Genomic DNA, 25,203 nt, shown 5'->3' with positions numbered 1-25,203 from the left:
CTAAGGAAACAACCAGGTAGAATGTTTCCAGCAATTTTATTTTTTTCCCCTTTGTTCAGGTTACTACTTTGGGATTGTGACGATCGAAGCTATAGCTACTACGTTGAGGTTTCTACCAACCAGCAACAGTGGACCATGGTTGCTGACCGAACTAAAGTCTCCTGCAAGTAAGTTGTGTCTTTTTAGGAATTGATTCCTATAAAAAATAGTCTTCGCAGTGGCTTCAGAGGTTCCAAAGAAGATTCATAGAATCACCAAATTACATTCTTATTTCCAGGTTGAAAACATACTCCAGTGATCTTCTCTTCAGTTTTGACTATTAAATACTTACATGAAATTTACTTGGTATCACCAAACAAGGTTTCTCTATTCTGTGGTGTGAATTTGACTCACACTTTTGAAAATGACACGTGTACCTTAATAGGGAAAAGAAAGATACTTTCCTTACGCGGTCCTCTCTCAGACCCCCTCCCTCCCGCCGCACCACATCTCACACGACTATTTTAAGATTGTTTTCTCCCTTAGAGAACTTTGCTGAAGCAGTACATACTTTAGTAGTTATTATGGGGCTCTATCCTATTCCCCACCCTCATAGCATTCTCAGAGCTAGTGTCAATATTTGTCTCAGCTCAGTGTTAACTATGCTGTTACTCAAACTAAGGAAAGCCCTGTGCCTTATTTCTCCACAGGCAAACACAGGCACTTAATGCATATGGCATTGGGGCTGTTTGGACTTGTCTGCTTTCAGCAGAAGATAGGAAGAAGGAGTCTGTGGGTTCTGAGCAGCCTGGAATCATGGTACATGAAAAGAGCTCAGTGCCCCTTTGTGTAGAGCCAGAATCTCTAAGAGACAAGGTGGAGCAAATGGACTTCTCTTTTCCTTTTTAAATTGAGATATAATTCACATACCATAAAATTCACCCTTTTAAAGTATATAATTGAGGGGTTTTTAGTATATTCACAGCATTGTACAGCCATCACTGCTATCTAATGTTCCAGAACATTTTTATCACTCCAAAAAGAAACATCTTCCCCATGAACAGTCACTCACTATTTCCCGCCAACTCTCCCAGCCCCAGCATCCAATAATCTACTTTCTGTCTTTTCTTTATGGATCTGCATACTGTGGACATTTCATATAAATGAAATCATATAGTATGTGACCTTTTGTTCCTTGCTTCATTCACTTAGCATAATGTTTTCAAGGTTCATTCATGTTATAGCATATATCCGAATTTCATTTCTTTTTATGGCTGAATAGTATTCCACTGTATGCATATACCACATTTTGTTTATCCGTTCTCCAGTGGATAAACATTTGAATTGTTTTCATTTCTTGCCTGTTATGAATAATGCTGCTATGAACATTCCTGTACACATTTTTATGTGAACATATATTTTCAATTTCTTTGGCTATATACCTGAGAGTAGGATTGCTGGGTCATAGGATAACTGTGTTTAACTTTCTGAGGAACTGCCAGAATTGTTCATAGCAGCTGTACCATTTTACATTCCCACCAGCAATGTTTGAGGGTTCGCATTTTTCTGCATTCTCACAAGCACTTTCTATTGCCCATCTTTTTGACCATAGCCATCCTAGTGGGGATGGAATAGCATATCATTACGGTTTTCATGTGCATTTCCCTCAGGGCTAATGGTGTTGAGCATCTTTTTGTGTGCTTACTTGGGGTGGGGACAGGGTCTCACTCTGTTGCCCAGACTGGAGTGCGGTGGTCTGATCAAGGCTCACTGTAACCTCAAATTCCTGGGCTCAAGCCATCCTCCCAGCTCAGTCTCCCGGGTAACCGGGACTATAGCTGTGTGCCACCATGGCCAGCTAGTTTTTTTTTTTTTTTTTTTCTGTAGACACGCCCCCTCACCATATTGCCTAGGCTGGGCCAAGATTTCTTAACAGTATTACCGATGGATTGTTTGATGCAATGTCTGACACCATCACCATTACTATTGTAGTAATTACCAGCATATATATATATATATGTTATGTTAACTCGTTACTGTAACAAATAAGCTTCAGTATTTCAGTGGCTTAACACAATAATTTATTTCTCAGTCATGGGACAGTCAGTGTGGGTATTCTAGTTAAGCGAATTTCCCAAATGTGACTGAGGAACTCAGGCAGCTTCTTTCTTGTGGTTCTGCCATCTAGGTCCTTTTCAGCATCAGCCATGTTTAGCTGGCAGGAGAAAGAACAGAGAAGGTACACCTAGTTCTGAAAAGCCTTGCTCTGGGAGTAGCATACATGCCTTCCACTCACATGCCACTGAGATGAACTAGTCACATTGCCATACTAGATGCTAATGACCAGGAAATTTAGTCAGTTCCTACCTGGGTGGCCACTTCCCAGTGGAGCACAGATCTTGTTACCATCTCAGCCTCTTCTTCCAGAAGCACAGGTAAGATTTAAACCCAGGTTCTTGCCACTATACACCATTGCTTCTCAGGACTCAAAACACTACTAAAGAGGACTGTACTAACCTAGATGATGAAAAGGGGGAAACAAAGTGGTTAGCTTATTCCAAGCTCCTGGAACCCTTTTTATATGACAGGAAGGCCTCCACGGCCCATGAACAACTAACTGTGCATTTGTCTTTCCAGTCTTTGCTTATTAGGTCCATAGCTCTCAGACCAGACCTTGTGTTTCCTCAAAGCTTGTCATCTTGTACATGTCTTACTGGTTACTGCCACCCATCTCTTTTGTCATTTCATGTTGTAAACTGGATTCCTCTTCTTGTTTATGTCCCTCTGTTAAAGGCTGACATGGTTTGGCTCTGTCCCCACCAAAATCTCATCTCAAATTATAATCCCCACATGTCGAGGGAGAGACCTGTAATCCCCACGTGTTGAGGGAGGTGACTGGATCTTGGGGCAATTTCCCACATGCTGTCCTCGTGTTAGTGAGTGAGTTCTCATGAGATCTGGTGGTGGTATAAGTTTTGGAAGTTCTTCATTTTTCTCTCTCCTGCTGCCTTGTGAAAAAGATCCTTGCTTCCCCTTAGCCTTCTACCATGACTGTAAGTTTCCTGAGGCCTCTCCAGCCATGTGGAACTGTGAGTCAATTAAAACCCTTGTTTGTAAGTTACCCAGTCTCAGATATTTCTTTATAGTAGTGTGAAAACAGACTAACACAAAGGTACCTATACAGTGTGGGCTTTTTTTTTTTTTTTTGAGATGGAATCTTACTCTGTCACCCAGGCTGGAGGGCAGTGGCATCACCTTAGTTCACTGCAACCTCCGCCTCCCAGGTTCAAGTGATTCTCCTGCCTCAGCCCCCCCGAGTAGCTGGGATTACCGGTGTGTGCCACTGCACCAGGCTAATTTTTATATTTTTAGTAGAGACAGGGTTTCACCATGTTGGCCAGGCTCGTCTTGAATTCCTGACCTCAGGTAATCCGCCCACCTCTGCCTCCCAAAGTGCTGGGATTACAGGTGTGAGCCACTGGGCCCCCCCACAGTGTGGGTTTTTAACAAGGGCTGGTTGACTAACTGTTGACCAGGTACATGTCATATTCGTTTTGTATTTAGTTAAATGGGACTTTTTTGGTTTCAAAGTCTTGTTCACTTACTAGATCCTCTTCTAGTAGCTTTGCATTAAGTTAACATCTTTTTCCCTTTTTAAATTTTTTGTTTTCATTGGTGGATTTAAATAATTTTTATGTTTTTAAGTTTGTATTTTAGCACTTAGATGCGATAGCAGTGTTTTACAAATTAATAAATAAGTAATACATTAGAAGAACAAATGTAGTAATAAGAAGGCAAATGCCTGTTAACCCTCTAAGAATCAGTGGAACCAGAGGTTATGATTTGATGTTTATGAGTGTAACTCAAATGTATTGTACTTCCCCTTTTCAAGTTAGGCCTTAAGAAATATAGAAAACATGCAAATGATAAAAGGCAAAAGGTTTTTCTTTTTAACTAATATGCTACAGAGCAGACCTCAAGAGAGGACTCTATTATAGTTTCAAGAATTATAGTCTGCTCTTTATTGAAATAGAGTTCATGAGTTTATAAATGAAATTATATGGAGTCCTTGAAAGATCATATATCCACCACTTGATAGCATTCTACCTAGTCAAGAAAACAGAACATAGATTTTTGCTGTCCTCCAAAAAGTCCCTGGGGAATGAGATTCTCCAATGTCTCTGTTAGTCTCTCTGCTCCAGGGGTGGGATATTTTCCTTCAGAGCTCTCATAAGTCTGCTATAGTTGGAGCTTCTCTTGTTTTCAGGATAAGCAGTCATTTTCTATTACAGATAACTGTATTTTTATAGTAACTAATTTTTTTAAATTATATTTTACCCCTCTTTCTTTATATAACCTAATCCTGTATCCTTTGACTGGTTCCCTTTTTTTAAAAAGCTATTTAATTAATTAATTCATTCATTCATTCATTCATTCATTCATTCATTTAGAGATGGAGTCTCGATCTGCCGCCCAGGCTGGAGTCCAGTGGCACAACCTTGGCTCACCGCAGCCTCCGCCTCCCAGTGATTCTCCGGCCTCAGCCTTCCAACTAGCTGGGATTACAGGCACATGCTACCACACTCAGCTAATTTTTTGTTTTTTTAGTAGAGATGGGGTTTCACCATGTTGGCCAGGCTGGTCTTGAACTCCTGACCTCAGGTGATCCACTCACCTCAGCCTCCCAAATTGCTGGGATTACAGGTATGAGCCATTGTGCCCAGCCAAAAGCCCTGACTTTCTTTTTATTTTTATTTATTTATTTATTTATTTTTGAGATGAAGTTTCGCTCTTGTTACCCAGGCTGGAGTGCAATGGCATGGTCTCGGCTCACTGCAACCTCCACCTCCTGGGTTCAGGCAATTCTCCTGCCTTAGCCTACTGAGTAGCTGGGATTAAAGGCACACGCCACCATGCCCAGCTAATTTTTTGTATTTTTAGTAGAGACGGGGTTTCACCATGTTGACCAGGATGGTCTCGATCTCTTGACCTCATGATCCACCCGCCTCGGCCTCCCAAAGTGCTGGGATTACAGGCGTGAGCCACCACGCCCGGCAAGCCCTGACTTTCTAATCATCACTTTCTTTTCTCTGCTGTCCTCTAAATTGTTGAACCCTAAAGTGTTTTTTTTAATTATTTTTTCTTTTTATTAAAATTTTTTTTTCTTAATCCTTTTAATTATTTCTTCTGTTAGGAGGTATTCTCATCTGATAAAACTGGTTTTTAACTTCAGTTTTTAAACTATAAATTATAAAACGTGAACATGGAAAGTTAATTTAAAAATACAGAAGGATGTAAGTAAAAAGCTAAATTTTACCTTCCCATCTTTTGTTCCACTTCTTAGAAGAAACTTCTTTTTTTTTTTTTTTTTTTTTTTGAGAGAGAGAGTCTCACTCTGTCATTCAGGCTGGAGTGCAGTGGCATGATCTCTGCTCACTACAGCCTCTGCCTCCTAGGTTTAAGCAATTCTTCTGCCTCAGCCTCCCAAGTAGCTGGGATTACAGGCGCCCACTATCACACCTGGCTAATTTTTGTATTTTTAGTAGAGACGGAGTTTCACCATGTTGGCCAGGCTGGTCTTGAACTCCTGACCTCAGGTGATCCACCCGCCTCGACCTCCCAAAGTGCTGGGATTACAGGAGTGAGCCACCACACCCGGCCAAAATATTTTTATAGTTGACAAGTTTAAAAAAAAAAAAAAAAAAAAAAAAAAAAAACGGTCAAAAGCAGGCCGGGTGCTTGCTTTGGGTGAAAACCTGTCTCTACTAAAAATACAAAATTAGCCGGACATGGTGGCAGGCGCCCGTAATCCCAGCCACTCGGGAGATCGAGGCAGAAGAATCACTTGAACCAGGGAGGCAGAGGCTGCAGTGAGCAGAGATGGCGCCACTGCACTCCAGCCTAGGAGATAGAACACTAGCCACTCTTTAAAAAAAAAAAAAATTTACACCTCTTTTATTAATTTATCAACTTTACTAACTTCTTGTTATTAAAAAAATGAGAAATTTAGTTCTCTTAACCACTCCTCATTTTTGTTATGTTTTTAGTTTTAGTTTTATTAGTATTTATCTTTTAAAATTAAACAATATACTTAAACCTCTATTTTTTGATCCATCAGTTATGGACAGTATTTCTTGACTCTTTACTACCTTGATGAAGATAGTACACTACATTTCCCTCTATTTTTCCCTTTCCACTTCCCATCTTCCATTAGCTGTTTTACAATTGTTTGTGACACTTATTTTTTGTTCTATAACTTAAATCATCTATGTGTGGACTATACATTGATCCTGAAAAGGGAAAAACACTAAGAACTCATTATAATATAATGATTGTATAAACTGTTCACAGCAGATCTAGTGATTGGTTGGATCTAGAGTTAGGGAAATATTATAGAATTAGGGAAATCTTATGCTATGTCAATAAACTTGTTCCCCTCCTCGAAGAATTGTGCTGTTCTGATCAAACAGATTACATTTTCTTACAAGTGCTCAGAATTATTCAACATATTAAGTAGCTTCCTATTAGACAGCTTTTCGTTTTCTTGAAGTTCCTGATTAGTTTTTTCCTTTTGCAGAAGCTTCTAAAGCATACTGTTTGTTCATTGGTTGATTTCAAACAGATGTTTATGTCTGTGATCCTAAAATTTCTTCTTCTTTTCTATTGTTGGTAACACTGTTTCCTCAGTTTCTTTTTCTTTTTGTGTAATATAGGTAAATGGTTTAAAACAAAACAAACAAAAAAACCCTTTTCTTGAGCTATTGACCTCGGACCCGTTACTTTTTTAGACCTGTTCTCCTGAAAATCTGATTGTAGTGGAATGTCCACTGTGTTATAAGCAACACTGCTTGTGATTTTAAAAAATTATCCCTGAATGGTAAATTGCATCTGACCTGGGAGAACTGTAAATATCTGGTCAGAAACTATATCCTTATGCTTCCCTGAGTGCAGAGACTTTAATCGGGCTTATTCCCTGTGATTCTGGGATCTGTGCTTAAGGAGCTGTCACAAGAAGTATTAGCTTCTATTTGGAATATGAGGATTCTAAGCCAGAGCAGCTCCACATTCACTTATTGTTGAGTCTTGTATATTCTTTGTTTTCCTTGAGTCTTATATACTCTTTTTTTTTTTTTTTATTCTTAATACTCTTATTTGAGCTGTCAACTGCAGGCCAAAAAGAATAGCTCCCAGACATTTGTGTAGATTGACTCCTAAAGGGAAGAAATACCGGGTGCTGTGCTGGTGGCTTACCGTGTTTCTCATCCTCTCTCCTAGGTGAATCTAAAGCCAAGTATGGCTTGTTTTGGTCTGTTGAGCCTGAATATTTGGCTAAAAAGATTGCTGTAATCCTAGCACTTTGGGAGGCTGAGGCAGGAGGATTTCTTGAGGCCAGGAGTTCAAAACCAGCCCAAGCAACATTAGTGAGACCTGTCTATACCAAATAAATAAAATGTGAAAATAAAAAAAATTAGCCAGGTATCGTGGCACACACCTGTAGTTCCAGCTACTTAGGAGGCCAAGGGGGGAGGATTACTGAAGCCAAGGAGTTTGAGGTTACAATGAGCTAAGATCACAACACTGCAATCCAGCCTGGGTGGCAGAATAGGATCCTGTCTCAAAAAAATAAAGAAGATCACGCATGGCCATTACAGAGAGTAAATCTGTAGGTAATTTTTTTTCAGAAAAGGGATATAGAAAACAAATTTTTAGAACCTCTGCATATCTGAATCATAGTTTGACTGGGTATGGAATTCAGTTTTTTCAGAAGTCTGACACTTTGGATTTATTGCTATCTAGTTTCTAACATTGTAGATGAGAAATCTGATGTCAATCTGATTCATGTTCTTTGTAGTAATTTATTTTTCTCTATAGAAGCCTTTAAGATCTTCCCTTCATCCTTGGTAGTCTCAAATTTCACAATGACTTGGCTAGATGTGAGTCATCTGTCATTCATCCTGCCCAGTTTTTTTCGGTATGGAAATCTGCCCAGCTCTTCTCAATTTATAAATGAGTAAAATTTGATGTACATATCATTTTCTAGAAATTAACCAAAATTTTTAATTTACTAATATCCTTTCCAATTTGCAACTTTTTTGAATATATCATCTTTGTATTTTTTTGACGGCACGTCAGTGGTTTCCAGGAAGGGAGAGAGAACTGTGCCTACAATGTCAGCCATCTTGGGCCTGAATTCCCAAAAGCACCGCAGCATGGGCTGACTTGTAGTCAGCTGTCGATAGTCCCCAGTGACCCCAAGTCATTTTCCTTTCCTTTTGTGTGGTTGGCCGTGCCTCTGCCATGTTATATGGCTGTCTTGTTTCCTGTCAGAGTATACTCCCTCACATATTGACCTCAATTGCATTCATTTTTTAAACAATTTCTTTGCTTTGTCATGGTCCTGTTGAATAGTAATTCTGTCTACCAAAGTATTAGAAACCTCAGCCATCATCTGACCAGAACCCTGCCCTTTGCAAACATTTTAGCAAATACAAATGATCACATAAAAAAAATGGGTGATGAAAATTTTCTTTTTCCACTTGAGAATTCTATAGTCCTAATATGGAACTACCTTGTCTTTCTAGCTTTTAGCTTCTAATTTTATCACAAAGTTTCTATTTCCTGCCAGATTTACCATCCAAATTCCTTTCTGAATAAATTTTCCCCAACCTGTGTGTTTATTAAAATCGATGCTGCAAAGAGTTTTGTTTAATAACTTAAGGAAATACATAAATAAGATTTTTTAAAAGCAGTGTACCAAATTATGGAAGTATTATAAGTAGGAAAAAATATGGAAGAAAAAAACAAAAGGAAATATGCCAAAATATTAATAATAGTTGACTTTGTATAGGGGATTATGGAAATTATTTCTAATAGTCAACATTTTTCTGACCGATTTACATATATTTCTTTTAAAATCTAAAAACACTTTATTTGAAAAAAAATTTTTTTTGCTAGAGCCTTAAGTGTTTTGCAGATGCTTATCCTTGCCATTATTTGAGTAGCATATGCTGGCAGAGTGGCACAGTTTATTCACTGCCAGCAGTAAATCAACAAAATTAAGTGCTATACATAGCAATACCCCAGCAGCTCTTCAGAACTTTGCCATTTAGCCCAAGCACGAATGTGCTTCCCTGAAAAGAACACCCCAGCCACATTTTCCTTATGTTTCTCTTCATGGGCCCCTTAAAGCCTTCTGCCTTTCCCCGGAACTCCTAAAGTTCATTTGCGTGAGTTTGCCCTGTCAAAGGAGCCTAGCCTACTTGGGAGGTTGACACACGCCCTAGGAGCAGGCAATCTCTACAGCATCCTGATGTTGGGAAGTTTCTCCCCTGTGCCTTCCCTAAGAAGCATTGACTGTCTCTGTGTCACCTGGGAAGACCTGTGCCTGGTCTTCAGCATGATTACAGTCATATCCAAGAAGCATTGTGTGTCCCCTTGCGGAATGCACTGCCACTTAGTCATGGCATCTGTTCCTGTATCTGGTGCTATTTATTCCCTAGGAATCTTAGAAAGAGGAACATGTTTCTTCTTCTAAGTGTTGCAGTGGCTGAGGACAACAGGGTATATTAAAGGTAGAGAGTTATAGCCTCAGTAAAGTCTTCCAAAGTATAGCAAGATTGAAAAATGGTACATTTAAACCTAGAGACAGTTTACTTTGCCTGTGATATTTTTGCATCTTCTTTGCCATTGTTAGTGACAAAGTTAGAAAGGTTTGTTGTTTGTTTTTTGGCCTGCTTTGTTTCTTAATCTCACACTTATAAACACTTTGGGTTGGTTCCAGGAGGCCACTGCTAACCATGTGATTTGGAGGTTTATGTAAAGAACTTGGTGTCACATATGAGATGCGACAGAAAGACAGTAGGTTATAAAGGAGGAAATGTCTTTCTCACTGATACTAATCATGAGACGTGGTTCATAGTTAGATGACATGTTAGCTTCGAAGAAGATTGAAGCACTTGACTGTCACACAGATCCCATATTGATAACAGACAGGGCTGTTCTCAGATTTTTCTGCCCTACAAGGTTGGAGGAGTATGTTTGCTTGTTCCTTCTAGAAGTGTGAGCCAGTTAATGAGCTCTGGTTGTGTAATTGTCACTTCTGAAATGCTCGATGAAGATTTTATTTTTCTCTTTTCATGCTTAATTCCATTTTTCTACACAGCATTTGACAGTAATGAAAAACCAGTCATGTTCCTTTCTTTTTTTTTTTTTTTAAAGGGCAAACATTGGCGTTGATTTTATCAAGAGTTTTAGAACTTGAACAATGAAGAAACATGTACCTGTAAGAGGAAAGGTTTTAAAAAATGAAAAATGAAGAAAATAGCAGAATTTAGATAACACACACACACGTGTCAAGTCTGACCCTAGACAGATCCTTGTGTTGATGATGGGATATCAGCAGGCTTGCCCTATAGGAGTCACCTATGCATTGGGCCACACTTGGAGACACCAGTCACTCGCACTTGTTTATAGGGTTATGAAGTACCTAAAGCTGATGATTATTTTGGAATAGAAAATAGCAGTAAGGAGCCTGCCAGTCATACCTGCACATTTAAAGGGGTCTTTTGTGTTGAAGAAAGTTTTTCTTAAAAATTAACCCAACATTGGCAGGCATGTGGAAAGTAGATTTTGATGCTAAATGTGTGAATTGCCTGAGTTCTAAATTTAGAGCTATCAGCAGATCCTGTGGACCCACAGTGGGAGACTCCTCTCCACCCAGAACATTTGGAAGTTAAAGGAGCTAGAAGGAAATGAAATCCTCTTGGGTAGCAAATGATCAGGAAGAAGAATCTGAGAGTTCCCATTTCCCTCTTTCTTACTTAACCTAGGAGCCATATTATTCTGTGAGAGTAATGATTTTTTCCATGCCTGTTATTAAAAAATGAAGCATACCTCAATAAGACTTTCTGAGTGGGCTGTGTGAGCACACAAAATGTACATGGTCAGAAAGATTTTTATTTATTATGAAAATAACTTTTTTATTAATATTACATTCCAAATGATAAAAATAAATCAAGATCACATTAGTTCACCTCTCATTATCACAAAGCCCAATCGGGAAGTTTGTCCATTCCAGCTCAGATGCTGTCACATGAAGCAAGGATATGGGAGAGAGTAAGAGTTGCCCCAATGATATAGTCCTTGTAAACTTACACATGTGTCTTCCTAACTTCTCTTTATTAATCCATTATTGATCTGTCATCCTTGGCTCATTTATAGCATTATTCCACAAATTTTAATTCAGTATTGCCAGAGGCTCAGTTTTCTTTGGTTTCTACGTCTGTCATTGCCCCTCACATTAATGATTTGGATCCCCTAGTAACAGTTTATCACTTCAAGTTGGTTACTGGCTGGAAGTCCATTACCTTTATTTTTAACCACTCTTAGAGAGTAAAGTTTATTTTTATGGAGGGGCCAAGTGCTTTTAAAACTCCTTGCCAGCTGTGCCCCTTTCAGTTCAGAAATTGATTTGATTTAAAATCCTGAGTTCGTCTGGTTAATGTTTCAATTGCTTCTCTGAAGTTTTAGAGTAAAAGGTTAAAAAAAAAAAAAAAACGCAACCTTAAACTTTGAAGACTCTAAACTGTTTGCCAGAGCATCACATGTTCCTCTCTCAGCAAGAAAGAGGAATCCTAGACCTCTCTGTACCACCTCATGGTCTCAGGATGGCTGCAGAGGGTCCAGCCCAGCATCATCCAGAGAGGTACTCAGTCAGCACCCTTACCATAACGAAGCCTTGATTAACCGCATCCCTGAGATGGGCAGTACAGACATGGGTCCTGCTGCTCATAGTCAGTTGGTCACATAATCCCAAGGTAGGTAAGCAAACTGAGCAGCAGACACCATAATAACAGTCAGCATGGGTGTCTGCAAAGAAAGCAAAGTAGAGCCTACTTGCTGGTCAGTGAATAAAGGTAACAGAAAGGAAAAGGTATGAAACTTTTGATTTTATCTTCTTAAAGTGGCTGCCTCAGTTTACTAAATTATAATCAGAAGTGAGCAGCCAGCCTCTGGATCTAATGAGAAGGCTCTCTTTTGGTAATTACGCTATGATTGATGCTTGCTCAGCTCTATCCCAGAGCACTAAGAGGCTCATGTTTTCTTCCTATGTTTAAAAAAGAAGGAAAAAGGCGTTTGATGAATTCGGGGATCTAGCATGCATATAGAATCACCATCTAGCTCATTCTCTTGGCTTCAGCTGTCTCTTTAATTCATATTTTCCATTGGCTCCTTCTAGCATGGTTTCTCAAATACAACTTGTCTCAAACTAAACTCATCATTGTCTTTCTCCGTAAGCAGCCCCACTCCTTTGGTGTCCCTGCTTTTGTTGTTGAAGCTCCTTTCTCCTGGGCATCTCTTACCCCTCTGAGTCTTTCTTCTTTGCCCTCCACAGCCAGTCGGGTGCTATATATCCTTTCTGTTATACCCTTTCATCTTTTATTTATATTCCTATAGCCTCCATCATTATTCAGACCTTCATACTTCTTTCCTGGAGTGTTTATAGTAGCTTTTATTGAGTTTTTCTCGATACTATTGCAGAGAATTTCTATACTCTGCATCTGTTGCTGTTCTAGATTCTAGAATGCTGTTGCTGGGTTGTCGTTGCTCTGATTCCTTGGTCCCTGTACAGAGACCTCCAGTGATCTACTGAGGAAAGCCTCAGATCCTTACCTGGTTCATCTTCTATCTCTACATGACCAGCTCTCCCTAAACATCTTGCTTTTAAATATTCTTCCTCCTGTTAAACAACATGTCCAGTTTTCACATATGTAATGACCATATATCTCTGACTCTAACCAGACTTTCTAACCTTTATCTCTGTAATTCTCTTTACAGTCCTTGTATTCCTACTTTCCTTTCCGTCTGGCCCAATCGCTATTGTTAAATGAGCCCATGCTTTAGGTCAGCTAATTTTTTTTATTTGCTCTGGCTGATCTTCAAGTCTCCACCTATTCAGTGTTCCCTTCAAGACCCAGCCAAATGCTCTATGAGTTATTCCTGTCTTTCTCTTCCTAAACACAAGTGACTGCTCCATAGTAAATACTGCTTCACTGTAATTGGCAAACACGTAACTTGATACATTTACTGTTTCTTGGGTCTGTTTCAGAAAAGGGAAGAAATAAGGGTCTAGTCTGGGAGAAAGATTACTTCTTCTTTTTTTTTTTTTTTTTTTGAGACAGAATCTTGCTCTGTCGCCCAGGCTGGAGTGCAGTGGTGCAATCGTGGCTCACTGCCACCTCCAACTCCCGGTTTCAAGCGATTCTCCTGCCTCAGCCTCCTGAGTAGCTGGGACTACAGGTGCATACCACCACACCCGGCTAATTTCTGTATTTTTAGTAGAGACGGGGTTTCACCATGTTAGCCAGGCTGGTCTCAAACTCCTGACCTTGTGATCCACCCACCTCAGCCTCCCAAAGTGCTAGGATTACAGGCCTGTGCCACCACACCAGCCATACTTTTTAAAAATCTAGCCATTTTTCAAGGTACATTGGGATTTATCCCCTTGGAAGTACAGGACTAGCTTTTCCCAGAGCCTCTGTAGGTCTATGATCAAATGCACAACTTTGATTCCGTCTAATATTTGTTCAGTGACCCTAGTAGGTAGAGGCTTATACTGTTAATACATTGTGAAGGAAAATTCTGAGGAGACAGAAGACATTTCTTCTCTGAAAGAACTTACAGGTGATACAGAATATTTGGGAACCATCTTGCACATGCACACACACATACACACACACAGTGTAAAATACAAAACAAGATCCTGGAATCAAGTAATATTGTAACTGGTAGAAGTACCTTGGAAATCATAGTCCAAGCCTCGCATTTTACAGATGAGACAGCAGGCACAGGTGCCTTTCCCAAGTTCTCATCTACTGGCAAGCCCTGGATTAGAACCCAGGTCTCCTGAGTCTGAGTCCCTTTTTCCCAGAATTTTGCATGGCTTATAAGACCACAGTAAACATTTAAAAATCAGTGATATAAGTACTGTAGGTATATAAACATTATCAGAGTACAGGATGGAGTTAGGGAAGTTTTTCTGGAAAGATGCATTTTGAGCCTACCCACCTTCTACTGGCTCATGTTGTGACTGGGACCACTGGCAATTTCCCAACCCAAGGAACCTGTGAACTTCAGATTTTAAAATCACATGAAGATACAAGTCAAATATCCACCTTCTAGAGGTATGATGAAGACTATGGATTACAAAGAACTCCACCTTTATTTTTATATGATTCCCTACCTTGCTGTCAACTACTACTTCCACAGAATATTAATTTGTCCAGCCTATTAGCTGTATCATAATTCATACCTTAAAAATTGGTTTTAAAAGTACAGCTTCTACACCAGGGGTCAAATCTAAATTCTCTAGGGGTTCGTTATTCAGGTTGTAGAGTATATTAGCCTGTTTTTCTTCCCCTTCCTTCCTATTGCCTACTTAAAAAAAATCATTACACTGTTCATTAGGCCATTTATTAGACTATTTCCTTCTACCAAAAGAGACTTGCATGTGTGATTTTTTTCCCTCTGTTGTAAGCCAAGCTCTATAAAGCATATTTCCCCCACAGTTGACATTTTCTTTTCACTATCCCTTGAAATGGAATGTAAGTGAATTTCACCATGGTGTTGTAAATTATGTACTGAGTATCAGTAATAAACATTTCTTACAGGGTTTTAAAGTGTAGTTTCAGAGTGGCGATCATCTGGAATTGCACACATTTACCAGCTGCTTTGGAGGGAGTTCATGAGTGCTTTCTGCTCATACACTTTTCACTTCTTTATCCAAATTTGTACAACAGTATGGAGCCCATGTAATAAACCAAAAGAATGTATTCCTAGTAATGTAGCTTAGCAATCTTGACCTGATGAGTGGTCAGCTTGTTCAGCCTTCTACCTCCAGGCAATGTTGCACATCAAATTTGTCCCAGAGAGTTTGTGGTTTTCCTCAGATGAGGAAGACTGGTTAATACCCCTTGCTGCCTCACCTCCAGTTCTCAGAATCTTAGTGTAAATTTCTGCTGTGAGGTGGTTCTCAGGCAAAGGAACTTGTTGGTACTGCTCTATTAGAGGAGAGGAGAGTAACTTGCTTATACTGTTGTTTTTCCCTTCCTAATTCTCTAGGGAGTTACTGAATTCTCTGTAGGATTTAGCAGTGGATATATAAGCTTAATAGAAATTCTGACTGCTGGAGCTTTGAAACATGTAGTCTTTTCTCTAGGGTATGCTGAGGGTGGGAGAAGGAGGGGCTCCTGGAAGCTTGTTTGTTTGTTTCATATTTCTGAATCTTCAGAATTCATTTTTCCTAATTAAAATTAAAACCCCAAATCTACATTAATCTAGTGTCAGGGTCACAGATTTAAACCAACAGGACTTCAAAGTCGGTGTTCTCAGAGCACCATTGAGCCCCTCATATCACCACCTCTGCCTGTTTGAGGGTGAATCTAGTAGGCTAATTGAAAGCCCCAATTGCCCTGTGAAGACAGAGCCACAATAACATTAAGAAGTAATCAAGTTTTTAGTAAGACATGGCATGTACTGTGAATCTACAATTACAAATGCCTTCATTTTTGAATTTCTAGTCTGATTTTCAAATTTACACCTTCACATTGCATTAATATAGTGTTCTTACATTAATATTAATTAACTTTATAAATTTCTGAGGAGATGAGAAGGGAACACAGGTCACACGTTTCTAAGCTTTTCATATTTGGGAATAGAACCACTGATATTTTCATGCAGTAGTTTCTTCTTTCTCCATTTCCCTAATTAAAATGATCATTCAGCCACTATTGAATCTTTTCCCTGCCAGGAAACCTAAAATGTGGGGCATGAGCTTATGTTAACTAAAAAATCTAGTATTTATCTAGGCATTAGTTTAGTGGACATAGTTTGAGCCACTGCTGTAGGTCAAGCTCTGTGATGGGCACTTCCCTCCTCTCCTGGGCTCACTAATTAATAATTAAGCCTTCCCAATTGACTCAGGACTAGCTGAGACTGAGGGGCCACGATCCAAATGCAGATAGAGGCATTTGTGGATTCTGACACACGTAGCTAGACCAAATCTTCTCTGAGTGACTCAGCGGGGTTAACGTTTATGGGAGCAGGAAGCATGCTAAATCTGGAAGCACATATTACCTAGACGGAATGGGCCTGGCCTTGGCGGACCCATGAAAATCACTGGTTCTCTCTTCAGCCTGCTGGAGGGAAGTTCAAGTGTGCCTTGAGCTTAGATCTTCCCAGAGATGCAGGAAGGCAGCCTGCACACTCAGCCCGTCCACACCTTTGTTACCTTTTTTTTTGTATTGCCAACAATGACCTCAGCCACCGGGAGGCTTAGTAAATTGACCGTGTTTGGTTGTACTCTTGTGCCAGAGCCAGGCTGCTCTTTCTGATAAGGTAAATGTGACGTTCAGTTTGTGATGAGCACTTGCAGTTTCTGTAAATGTAACACTATGTAATAGGCAGTAATTTTCCACTGATCCTTGATAACAGGAGGTTTCTGTTTGGCTTTTAGTGACAGCCAAAATGTAGGTGTTTTCTCCCCCTCACCAATATGATGAATTTCCAGAAGCATCTTTTTTTCACAAGATAGATTAGCAAGTTGTTTCCTAAGCTTGACCAAAATGTGTAATGCTTAATCTTGCTTTTAAAAAGTCAAAGTCAAATATATTGTCTCAGAAGTAGCCATTTATAATAAAACCACTATTTACATTCTTAAGCTCATTTTAGCTGTCTCCTGGCTGTGCTTTTACTCAAGAGTTTGGTATCTTGAAGCTTAGCCCACTAGCTTGGGTGATAAAACTGCTATGTCTCAAGTTATTGTTTTAAATTTCCTATAAGAGATTATATCTTAAGTGTAAAGTGTACTTGCCCTAGATGACTTTGTACCCTTCCCTGAGAGAAGAAGAGGGCCTTTTATGTACTGTACTCTTCTCCCCAGTCCCACCCTGTTAAGATTCAACAGCGTAACCATCCAAATGGACCCCTCCTCTCAGCCAAGGGCATTCAAAAGTTAACCTAAAAAACTTGCTCAGGCCATGATGGAAGCAGGGATCGGACATGTCTCATTATACCCTCTTCCCAAAAGCAGACCAGCATTAGCATCAACACAGTTCTCAAGTCTGATAAGAAACATTTACAGTCTATTCTGTATGAAGCCTACTACTTGCAGGCATCATCCGCATGATAAAACCTTGGTCTCCACAACCCCTTATTGTGAAGCATACATTCCTTTCTGTTGGTAATAACTCTTAACCAATTGCCAATCAGAAACTTTTAAAATCTATTCATGACTGACCTGGAAGCACCCATCCATGAGTTGCCCTGCCCTTCCAGATGGAAACAATGTAAATCTTACATGTATTTGATTGATGGCCCATGTATCCCTAAAATATACAAAACTAGGCTGTGCCCCAACTGACCACCTTGAGCACATGTTCTTGGGACCTCTTGAGGGTTGTATCACAGGTTGGTCACTCATATTGGCTCAGAATAAATTTCTTCAAATTTTTTGTTTAAAAAAGATTGAATGAGGTGCCTGCTGGTTTGGTTTTGTTTTGTTATGTTTTGTTAGAGGCAAAGTTCCGTTCTGTCATCTAGGCTTCCAACTCCTAGCCTCAAGCAATCCTCCTGCTTCAGTCTCCTAAGTAGCTAGGACCAAAGGCCATGACACCACACCCAACTAATTTTTCTAATTTTTTTTTTTTAAAGAGAGACAGGGACTCTCTTTATTGCCCAGGCTGGTCTCAAACTCCTGGCCTCAAGCAGTCATCCCACCTCAGCCTCCCAAAGTGTTGGGATTACAGGCATGAGCTACCATACCTGGCTGATACTTTTTTTTTTTTTTTTTTAAGCATTGGAAAATGTAATTGAAAAGGAAACAGACAAATGCTTTACATTATAACCCTGCCCACCTGTGTTTAAAGTCATCTATTTTTTGTTGACACTTGGAACAGCATAGGATTCAGTACTTTTCTGTAAGGAATTAAGATTTTCTCATCAGATCATCTTTTCTTCTTTCTGAGATATGGCTGGAATTATCTATTCATTTATTAATTTCTGTAGGCATCTTGGTAACCATTTACTCCTATCAGATGGCTTAAGCAAGACCAGCAACTGTTGATTTTGTGATATCATGTGATTTTATGAATCATGGTGATGGGAGGTCTGGTACTTCCATGATCACTGGGCACTGCCATTTATCTGCACACAGGTGGCCTTCCTGGAGATTTCTTCCTGATACTTTGGTGCATCTAACTTGCTAAAACCAGGATATTACTGCATGGTGGCAACTAAGATGCAGAAGTTGTTTGAACTGACCTCACATTTACGAAGTTATTTTTCCCTTTTGGCACAAAAAGTTGGATTTGTTGATCAGAATGATAGGTTTCCTCTGTGTGTGGAGTTTAGTGTGGAGTTAGGAAGAAACGAAAAGATAGACTACTTGCCTGTAGTCTGATTTAAAAACAACATACACCTCAAAAAGACTCTCCAATACACTGACTCTTCCTAAATGTCACCTACAAAGCAAACCGAAGTCGAATGGTTGTTTGCTTTCCATGTCTGGTTAAAAATCTGTCCACGTCCCAGACAAGTGTGCAATTTATAAAGACAGAACTAAAAAGCAAGTGAGTTGCACCTTTACAGAGTTCAACTACTGAGCAGTGAGGTGTGGGAAAAGTGTGTGCTTGGCCTGAGACCAGGCTTCCCCTGGACCCGGTTGCAGTGATGCTCGGGAACAATACATCCCGTCCATTTGGCACAGCCATCTCTCATAGTTCTTTGTTTCTCAGATCTGAACCTGGACATACCATTCAATGACTGTGGGTTTGGGGAGCTATTGCTTTCTCCCTCCCACTGTGCCTTCCACTGAAACTTTTATTCTGCATGCAGAACTGAATCCGCTCTGCACATGAAATGTACTGACCCAGGTGGAAGCAGATTTTTAATCAAATGTCATTAGAACAATCCATTTGCTACAGAAATCTCTGGAGTCCTCGTATTACTGTGCCCACGTTTTCCAGTTGTTTACTGGGATTTGATTGCTAGCCCAGCATGTTTCTTTGGGATTTACTTAGATTGGCTGAATTAAATTAGGATTTAAAGCTCTTGTGATCCTTTTACTTAAGAATTTTATGTGGAGATATCCCCCATTGCAGATCTACCTGTGTTAGCTAACTGTTACAATCCAAATGAGAGTTTTTCCTTCAAAACAGAAGTGGTTTGCCCTACACTGGATTGGTGCTTTATTCTTTAGCCTCTGTTAGGATGTTGGCTATTTGGATTTGTTATTTTACTACAGATGAAAAGTAAAGTGGGAAAAGGGAGCTACGGAGAACTGAGAATTGTGTTTTCAGAGAGGACCTGAAGTCTATACCAGTGTTGCTAGTTCCTGGTCTCCATTGTATTTGGAAAAGGGGATGAAGAGGAGAAAAGCATCTAAAAAAAGAGGGTACGGAAAAGTAGTGTTAAAGCTGCTGCTGTTTTTACTATTTCGTAAATGAGGCATTCCTTTCCTACATAAGAACATGCAACTTAGGTTTTCTTGGAAAATAAGAGTTCTGGCTGTAAAGAGATCCAGATTCTCAGTTTTCTGACTCTGATGTCTTGTCCCATGCAGCCCCGTTTTTGCAGCTGATAAAGCCTACCCTTTCTACCTCTGGCCAGGGCTCTTTTATTGTCACTGTGCCCAAGGGGTCTGTGGACACAGCTGTACTTCATTAACATTGGTTTCCTTGTGTGTTCTATTTTACACATTTGAAAACATCCGAGAAGGGATTCATAGGCTTCACAGAGTGCCAGAGAGATCCATGGCACAAAAAAGGGAAGATCAAAGGGTTAGCTGAATGCTCACATGTGAAAACCTTTGAGCAAAGCAGACATTTCAGTGAAAATAGGAAGTGTTAGTTACAGACATCTCTGTTATTGTGTCATTCCTTTACCTGATTTCTGTTGGTCTCCTATGACCTTTTCCATCTGGTATGCACCCTACGTCTGGGACCATGTGCTGTTAAGATGAGCACGTCAAGCTCATCTTTGTCACTGACTGTCCCTATGTTAAGCCTTAAAATGTGATGACCTCACTTGTTAAACTTCAGCCAGTGGTACTGGAAGCCACATGGAGTTTGCAGCAAAACCTGAGCCCTCCTCACCAGCTCAGGTTTCAAGAATCATTTCTCTCTCGGTAGCTTAGTTTGCACATCAATCCTGAAGGTTTGTTCTAAAGTTTGGGTCTGGGAAATGTGGCCAGCCCTTGGCTTTCCTTTAGCCCTTGCTCTGACCTTCCAGTCTTGACTATACCTTCTCTCAAGACTCCCTTTTTACTGATAAGAAAATGTAATATCTACCTGCAGGAAGTATATGCAAACCATTCTTCATTCATTCAACCCATTTTTATCAAGTAACTACTTCATATGAGTTCAGTACCGTGGCAGGCAGAAATCTACCTGACCACAAAATTAAAGAGCCCATGGTGATTGCCAGAGTGTAAAGTGCAGGCTTGCTGTGGAACAAGAGCTGCAAACCCCCTGTGGTTTAGCAATTTACTGTGTACCCACTATGTACTAGAACTTTACAGGTGGAGGGCTCAGAGCCTGTCCCCAGGAGAAGTACACGGTCATTACTGGAATAAGGTGTGCGTGTATGAAAGTGAAAATCTGTGTTGGAATTGTGTTTAATGTAGAATTACTTCAATCTTAGACTTTATACTAGGGATTATGTTCTTGGACTCTTTACTAGTATCTTGCCACCAGCAAGAAAAATGTGAAATATGGCAGTATTATCTGTACATGAGTAAAGTAAAAAAGGCAAAATAGAAACCCCTGGGCTGAAAATCAGGAGGCTTGGCTCTTAGCCATGGTTCTGCCACCGACTAGCCGAGCATCCTTGGGCAAGGCGTTGACTCTCTCTGTGCCTCTGTGTCCATGTCTGTAAGATGCCATTCCTAACACAAGGCTTAGTGCTAGACTTCAAGGGCTGTTTTTATTAAAATAATACCATTTATTGTTATTTTATCAGTAAAAATGTATAATAGTTATATAAAACATAAAAATAATGGATTTACTTCTAAAGTTTCCTCTAATGTGTGTTGCCTTGACAGATGTACAGACACCCACATGTATGAATGCTATATATATAAAGTGTATGTGTGAGCATTCAACTCTTCCACGTGAGGTTGAACCAACCCCTGTAACTGCTTCTCCCCACCTCCTTAGCCCCTTGAAACTGTCATTAACTGTCACATACTTGGGCCCAAGCAGCTGCAGTGTGATAGCTCCACCTCTAGAGCAAAGCCTGCACCCTCAGATGTTCTTTGCAGAAAGTGAGAAAACAAAATAACAAACTGAAAGATATTAAACACCTTGAGCTTCCTGGAGATGAAGGCTGTGACAGGCGTAGTTATATATTTGAAAGAAATAGAGTCAGATAGAGCAATAAATAGAGGTGCCGAAACACAAGGTCAGATGAGTTTGTATTTAAAGAAGGGTCAGGAAGTTAGTCTTTTCCTTTTAAAATCACAAAGTACATACCTCATGACTGGAAGCCTTTTCCTAATGAAATATTAACATCCATTAGATGTTGGGTATGCATTAAAAATGTCTTCACATTTGTATTTTTAGCATGGACACAGTGGTATCAGTTAAAATAATTAGCCTTTGCCTGTAATCTAAAAGCCTTATCTCTTTACTCTTACTTTTTTAGAAGGCAGATGTTTTAAAACTGATTTGAAAATCAAATTTGCCCTTCAGGGATTTCATTTGGAAGAAACAGAGAAGTAAACATGATAAAGAAGGCTTTTCAGTACATTATGCATGCAAATGTGGCAGCCGAATTCAGGTTCACAAGTGGAGGTGGATGACTGTTCTGGTTGAGAAAGGTTGAGATGTTGAAATTAATACAAAGGTCATCAACCCTCAGATTGTGTTCTTCTGTCATTTCCTAGCAGGGCTATTGCTTCCTGTTAAACTCTACCTGCCAAAGGGTAGGCACTGAAAGGCGCTGGCAGGCCAAGTGAGGCTGCAGTGATAGCGCAGCGGCTGTGTTGAAACTTCTGGGGTAGGCTGCCGCTGAGAACCTTGCTTTCTGCCAGCCTTGTGCTGGATGCAGCAGATTGAGCATAAGGCTGCATGCCCTTTCCAGAATACTGAACTATTAGAGAATTTGAAGGCTGTGGTCACAGATGTTAAATATGTGCCGCAAATAACCGCTCTGATATATTATGGGTTTACCTGATATCTCTTCAAGGGTCAGGGACTATATCTTATTTATCTTTGAATCACCACGACTTGGCACAGAGCCTGACGTGTGGTAGGAGCTTAAAAATGGTTTTGTTATTTTTTTAAAAAAATTAGTCAATGAATTTAGGAATGAAGGAGTGAGTGGTTATATTTTGAGAACAACTTGTCTTTTTTAAAAAATTCAATTCCAACACAGATTTTGTCCAACTTATAGTGAATTAGATCAAGGTTATCACTAGGGAAGGGCAGACAATGAGATTTAAACTAATCCAAATTAAATTCTTGCTCACTATCCTGAAGATCAAATACTTGAGCCCTCCCACAGATCTGGAGAGAAAAGGTCTCCCACCAAGGAAGCATGACTATCCTGCCTAAAATTTGAATTAAAAATCCAACTGGCGGCCAGGCACAGTGGCTTGTGCCTGTAATCCTAGCACTTTGGGGGGCCAAGGCAGGCGGATCACGAGGTCAGGAGTTCAAAATTAGACTGGTCAACATGGTGAAACCCCATCTCTACTAAAAAGTACAAAAATTAGTTGGGCATGGTAATCCCAGCTACCTGGGAGGCTGAGGGAGAATTGCTTGAACCAGGACTCGGGAGGCAGAGGTTGCTGTGAGCTGAGATCACACCACTGCACTCCAGCTTGGGCTACAGGGCAAGACTCCATCTCAAAAAAAAAAAAAAATCCAATTGGTGCAGCTTCTCAGTGGGCAGATTCCAGACAGGGATGGTTACCCAGGGTGAACACAGCATCCTCTGGGAAGGGCTTGCTGGAGTCGGCCGGGTTCAGCCTGGGCTGTAAGAGGAAGCCTGGCCTCTTATGTGTTACTAATCCGTGACCCAGAGAGACTCATTTAAAAAGGCCTCAGCCAGGCGCAGTGATGCACGCCTGTAAGCCAAGCTACTTGGGAGGCTGTGGTGGGACGATCGCTTGAGCCCAGGAGTCTAAAACTGCTGGGCAACATAGCGAGACCTTATCTCCAGGAAAAAAAAAAAAAAAGCTGCTAAAGGTTTATGTTAAAATAATAATAATAAAATAAATAAAAGTGAACTGTAGCTAGAAAGTCCAAGGACAGAAATATTTTGGGAAGATCTTTGGGCTATGCTACATCTCTCTTGTATCTTCTAATCTCTTCTCCATTTGAGTCTTTATGTCAGGGAATGTGATGAAAACATTTCTAGGCTATTCTAGTTCCCACCCTCCTTTTTTGCTAGGAGGATTCAGATCAGTCGAGAGGTCTGTTCCATTTGGAGCTCATATTCCCTTGCTGCTTTCTCCTAGCACTCCCCTCAGCCAGCGCAGACAACATTGCAGTCACCTCTGGGTTTGCACTGCTGCTGATGGCTCCCAGAGTTTTTCTGAATACATCAGGCTGAAGCTGTAGTGTCATCAGATGTTATAAAAGGGCTTTCTTTCAACGAGTATTTGAACAGCCACTGCATGCAAGGCACAGGGTCAGGTACCACATTTGTACTTGTGCTGTGTCCTGGGTCAGGTTGAGAATTCACTGAACTCATTCCTGCATCCTGGAAAGTATACTTTCTACATCATACCCCCACCCCCACCCCCAGGACACCTTTGGAGGCAAGACACTCAGCAGCCTATCAACAAACAAACCAAAAAAGTCAGATTTTACAAAAAAACAGTAAGAAATCCTCTCTAGCTTTCTTAATAGCTTAGCCAATCAGGAAAGAAAAAGAGGTGGAGTGGAGAAGCTGGGGGTGTGCCTGCCAGATGTGCAGAGACTGATCTGTTAGGAAGTTGAAACTATGCCAGTTCTACTAATATGTCTTTGTGTCTCTCAAAGTCTGATATGTGTGGGAATCGTGAAGGAGAAGATCTTGTACTGGTTTCCTTTGGGATTAGGTACTCTAGTGGGTACAAACCAAGAGAGGTAGCACCAGGGTTCCCCATTTACACTTGCCCCTGAGGGGGGTCCCCCATCACCAAGTGACAGTGGGAGCCTGTGGGACTCCACATTTCCAGAGAAGGGGAATGAGGAGCCCCCATGGCCAGCTTCATGAGATGACCTACAGTGTCTTCTAGCATGAAGCCCTCAGTGAGCTGTCTCACAGGCACCTTGGACTCATCCTGACCTCCTTCCCCCTCCCTTCCACATGAACCAATGCCTTTTTCTATATTCACATCCAGATATTCAGCTAACCTAGAAACATCTAGTCATTCTCAACTCTGTTCTTTCCATTATGCAGGTCGATTCTGTCTGCTTCTGTCCTCTCACTGACTCTCAGCTGGTCTCCCCTCAGCCTGTCTCTCCAGTGTCTTCTATTCTGCCTCTCGAGTTACTGCTTTAAAACAGAACTATCCTACCAGCACTTGCTCACAATTCCAGTGCCTCAGCCCGACTGTATAAGATGTAAGATCTTACACAGTCTGACCCCAGACATCCTAGCTACCTCATCTCTTCTTGCTTCCATATCTATCCTCGGCTTCCCCTGCTGTGGACCATCTTGTTCTCAGGAACAGTCTACACTTCCGCATCTTTGAGAAATTTCCATATGCCACTACCTGGAATGCCGTTTTTTTGGCCCATCCCCACCCTCTGGCCCTTCTGTAACTGGTGAATTTTAGGTCATCCTTTAAGCCCAGCTCAATGTTACCTCTTCTGTGAATCCCATCCTGACAACTGCAGACTAAGAATAACTAGAATTCCTGACTCAGGCTAAATGTGGGGAAGACCTTCTGCTTGATCCATCCAGAAACTGAACCCAAAGACTGGGGGAGAGGGAAAGGAGGGTTTCAGGTCGGGCTAAATGATAAAACCACTGAAAGGGTTTGAGGGAAAGCATTCTAATTGCTTATCTCTTCTCTGGTGATGACAGCAGGAGGTGGATCTGGTTTGTTCACCACTGCTTTCCTACCATTTGGTAGAGGCTCAGTACATGTTAATGTGGATGAATGACCCAGGAGATTATCTGTTCCCCATCTAGAATTTAAAAGTTGCGACTAGAACTTGAGGAACTCATAGG

The 25,203-nt window shown here is 40.6% G+C and overlaps 1 protein-coding gene across 1 annotated transcript in view; it reads left to right on the top strand.

The window, feature by feature from the left end:
• Window positions 1–25,203, top strand: part of LOC116533549 (BTB/POZ domain-containing protein 9) — a 176,146-nt gene that overhangs the window by 83,365 nt on the left and 67,578 nt on the right. The window contains exon 3 of the mRNA XM_032253335.1: window positions 60–167. Within this exon, the coding sequence (XP_032109226.1) occupies window positions 60–167 (108 nt within the window). The remainder of the gene's footprint in view (window positions 1–59; window positions 168–25,203) is intronic.

The sequence above is a fragment of the Sapajus apella genome, unplaced genomic scaffold, assembly GCF_009761245.1.
Source record: "Sapajus apella isolate SASKATOON/1434 unplaced genomic scaffold, GSC_monkey_1.0 scaffold83, whole genome shotgun sequence".
NCBI classification, from domain to species: Eukaryota; Metazoa; Chordata; class Mammalia; order Primates; family Cebidae; genus Sapajus; species Sapajus apella.
This window is presented reverse-complemented; position numbering and strand designations above follow the sequence as displayed.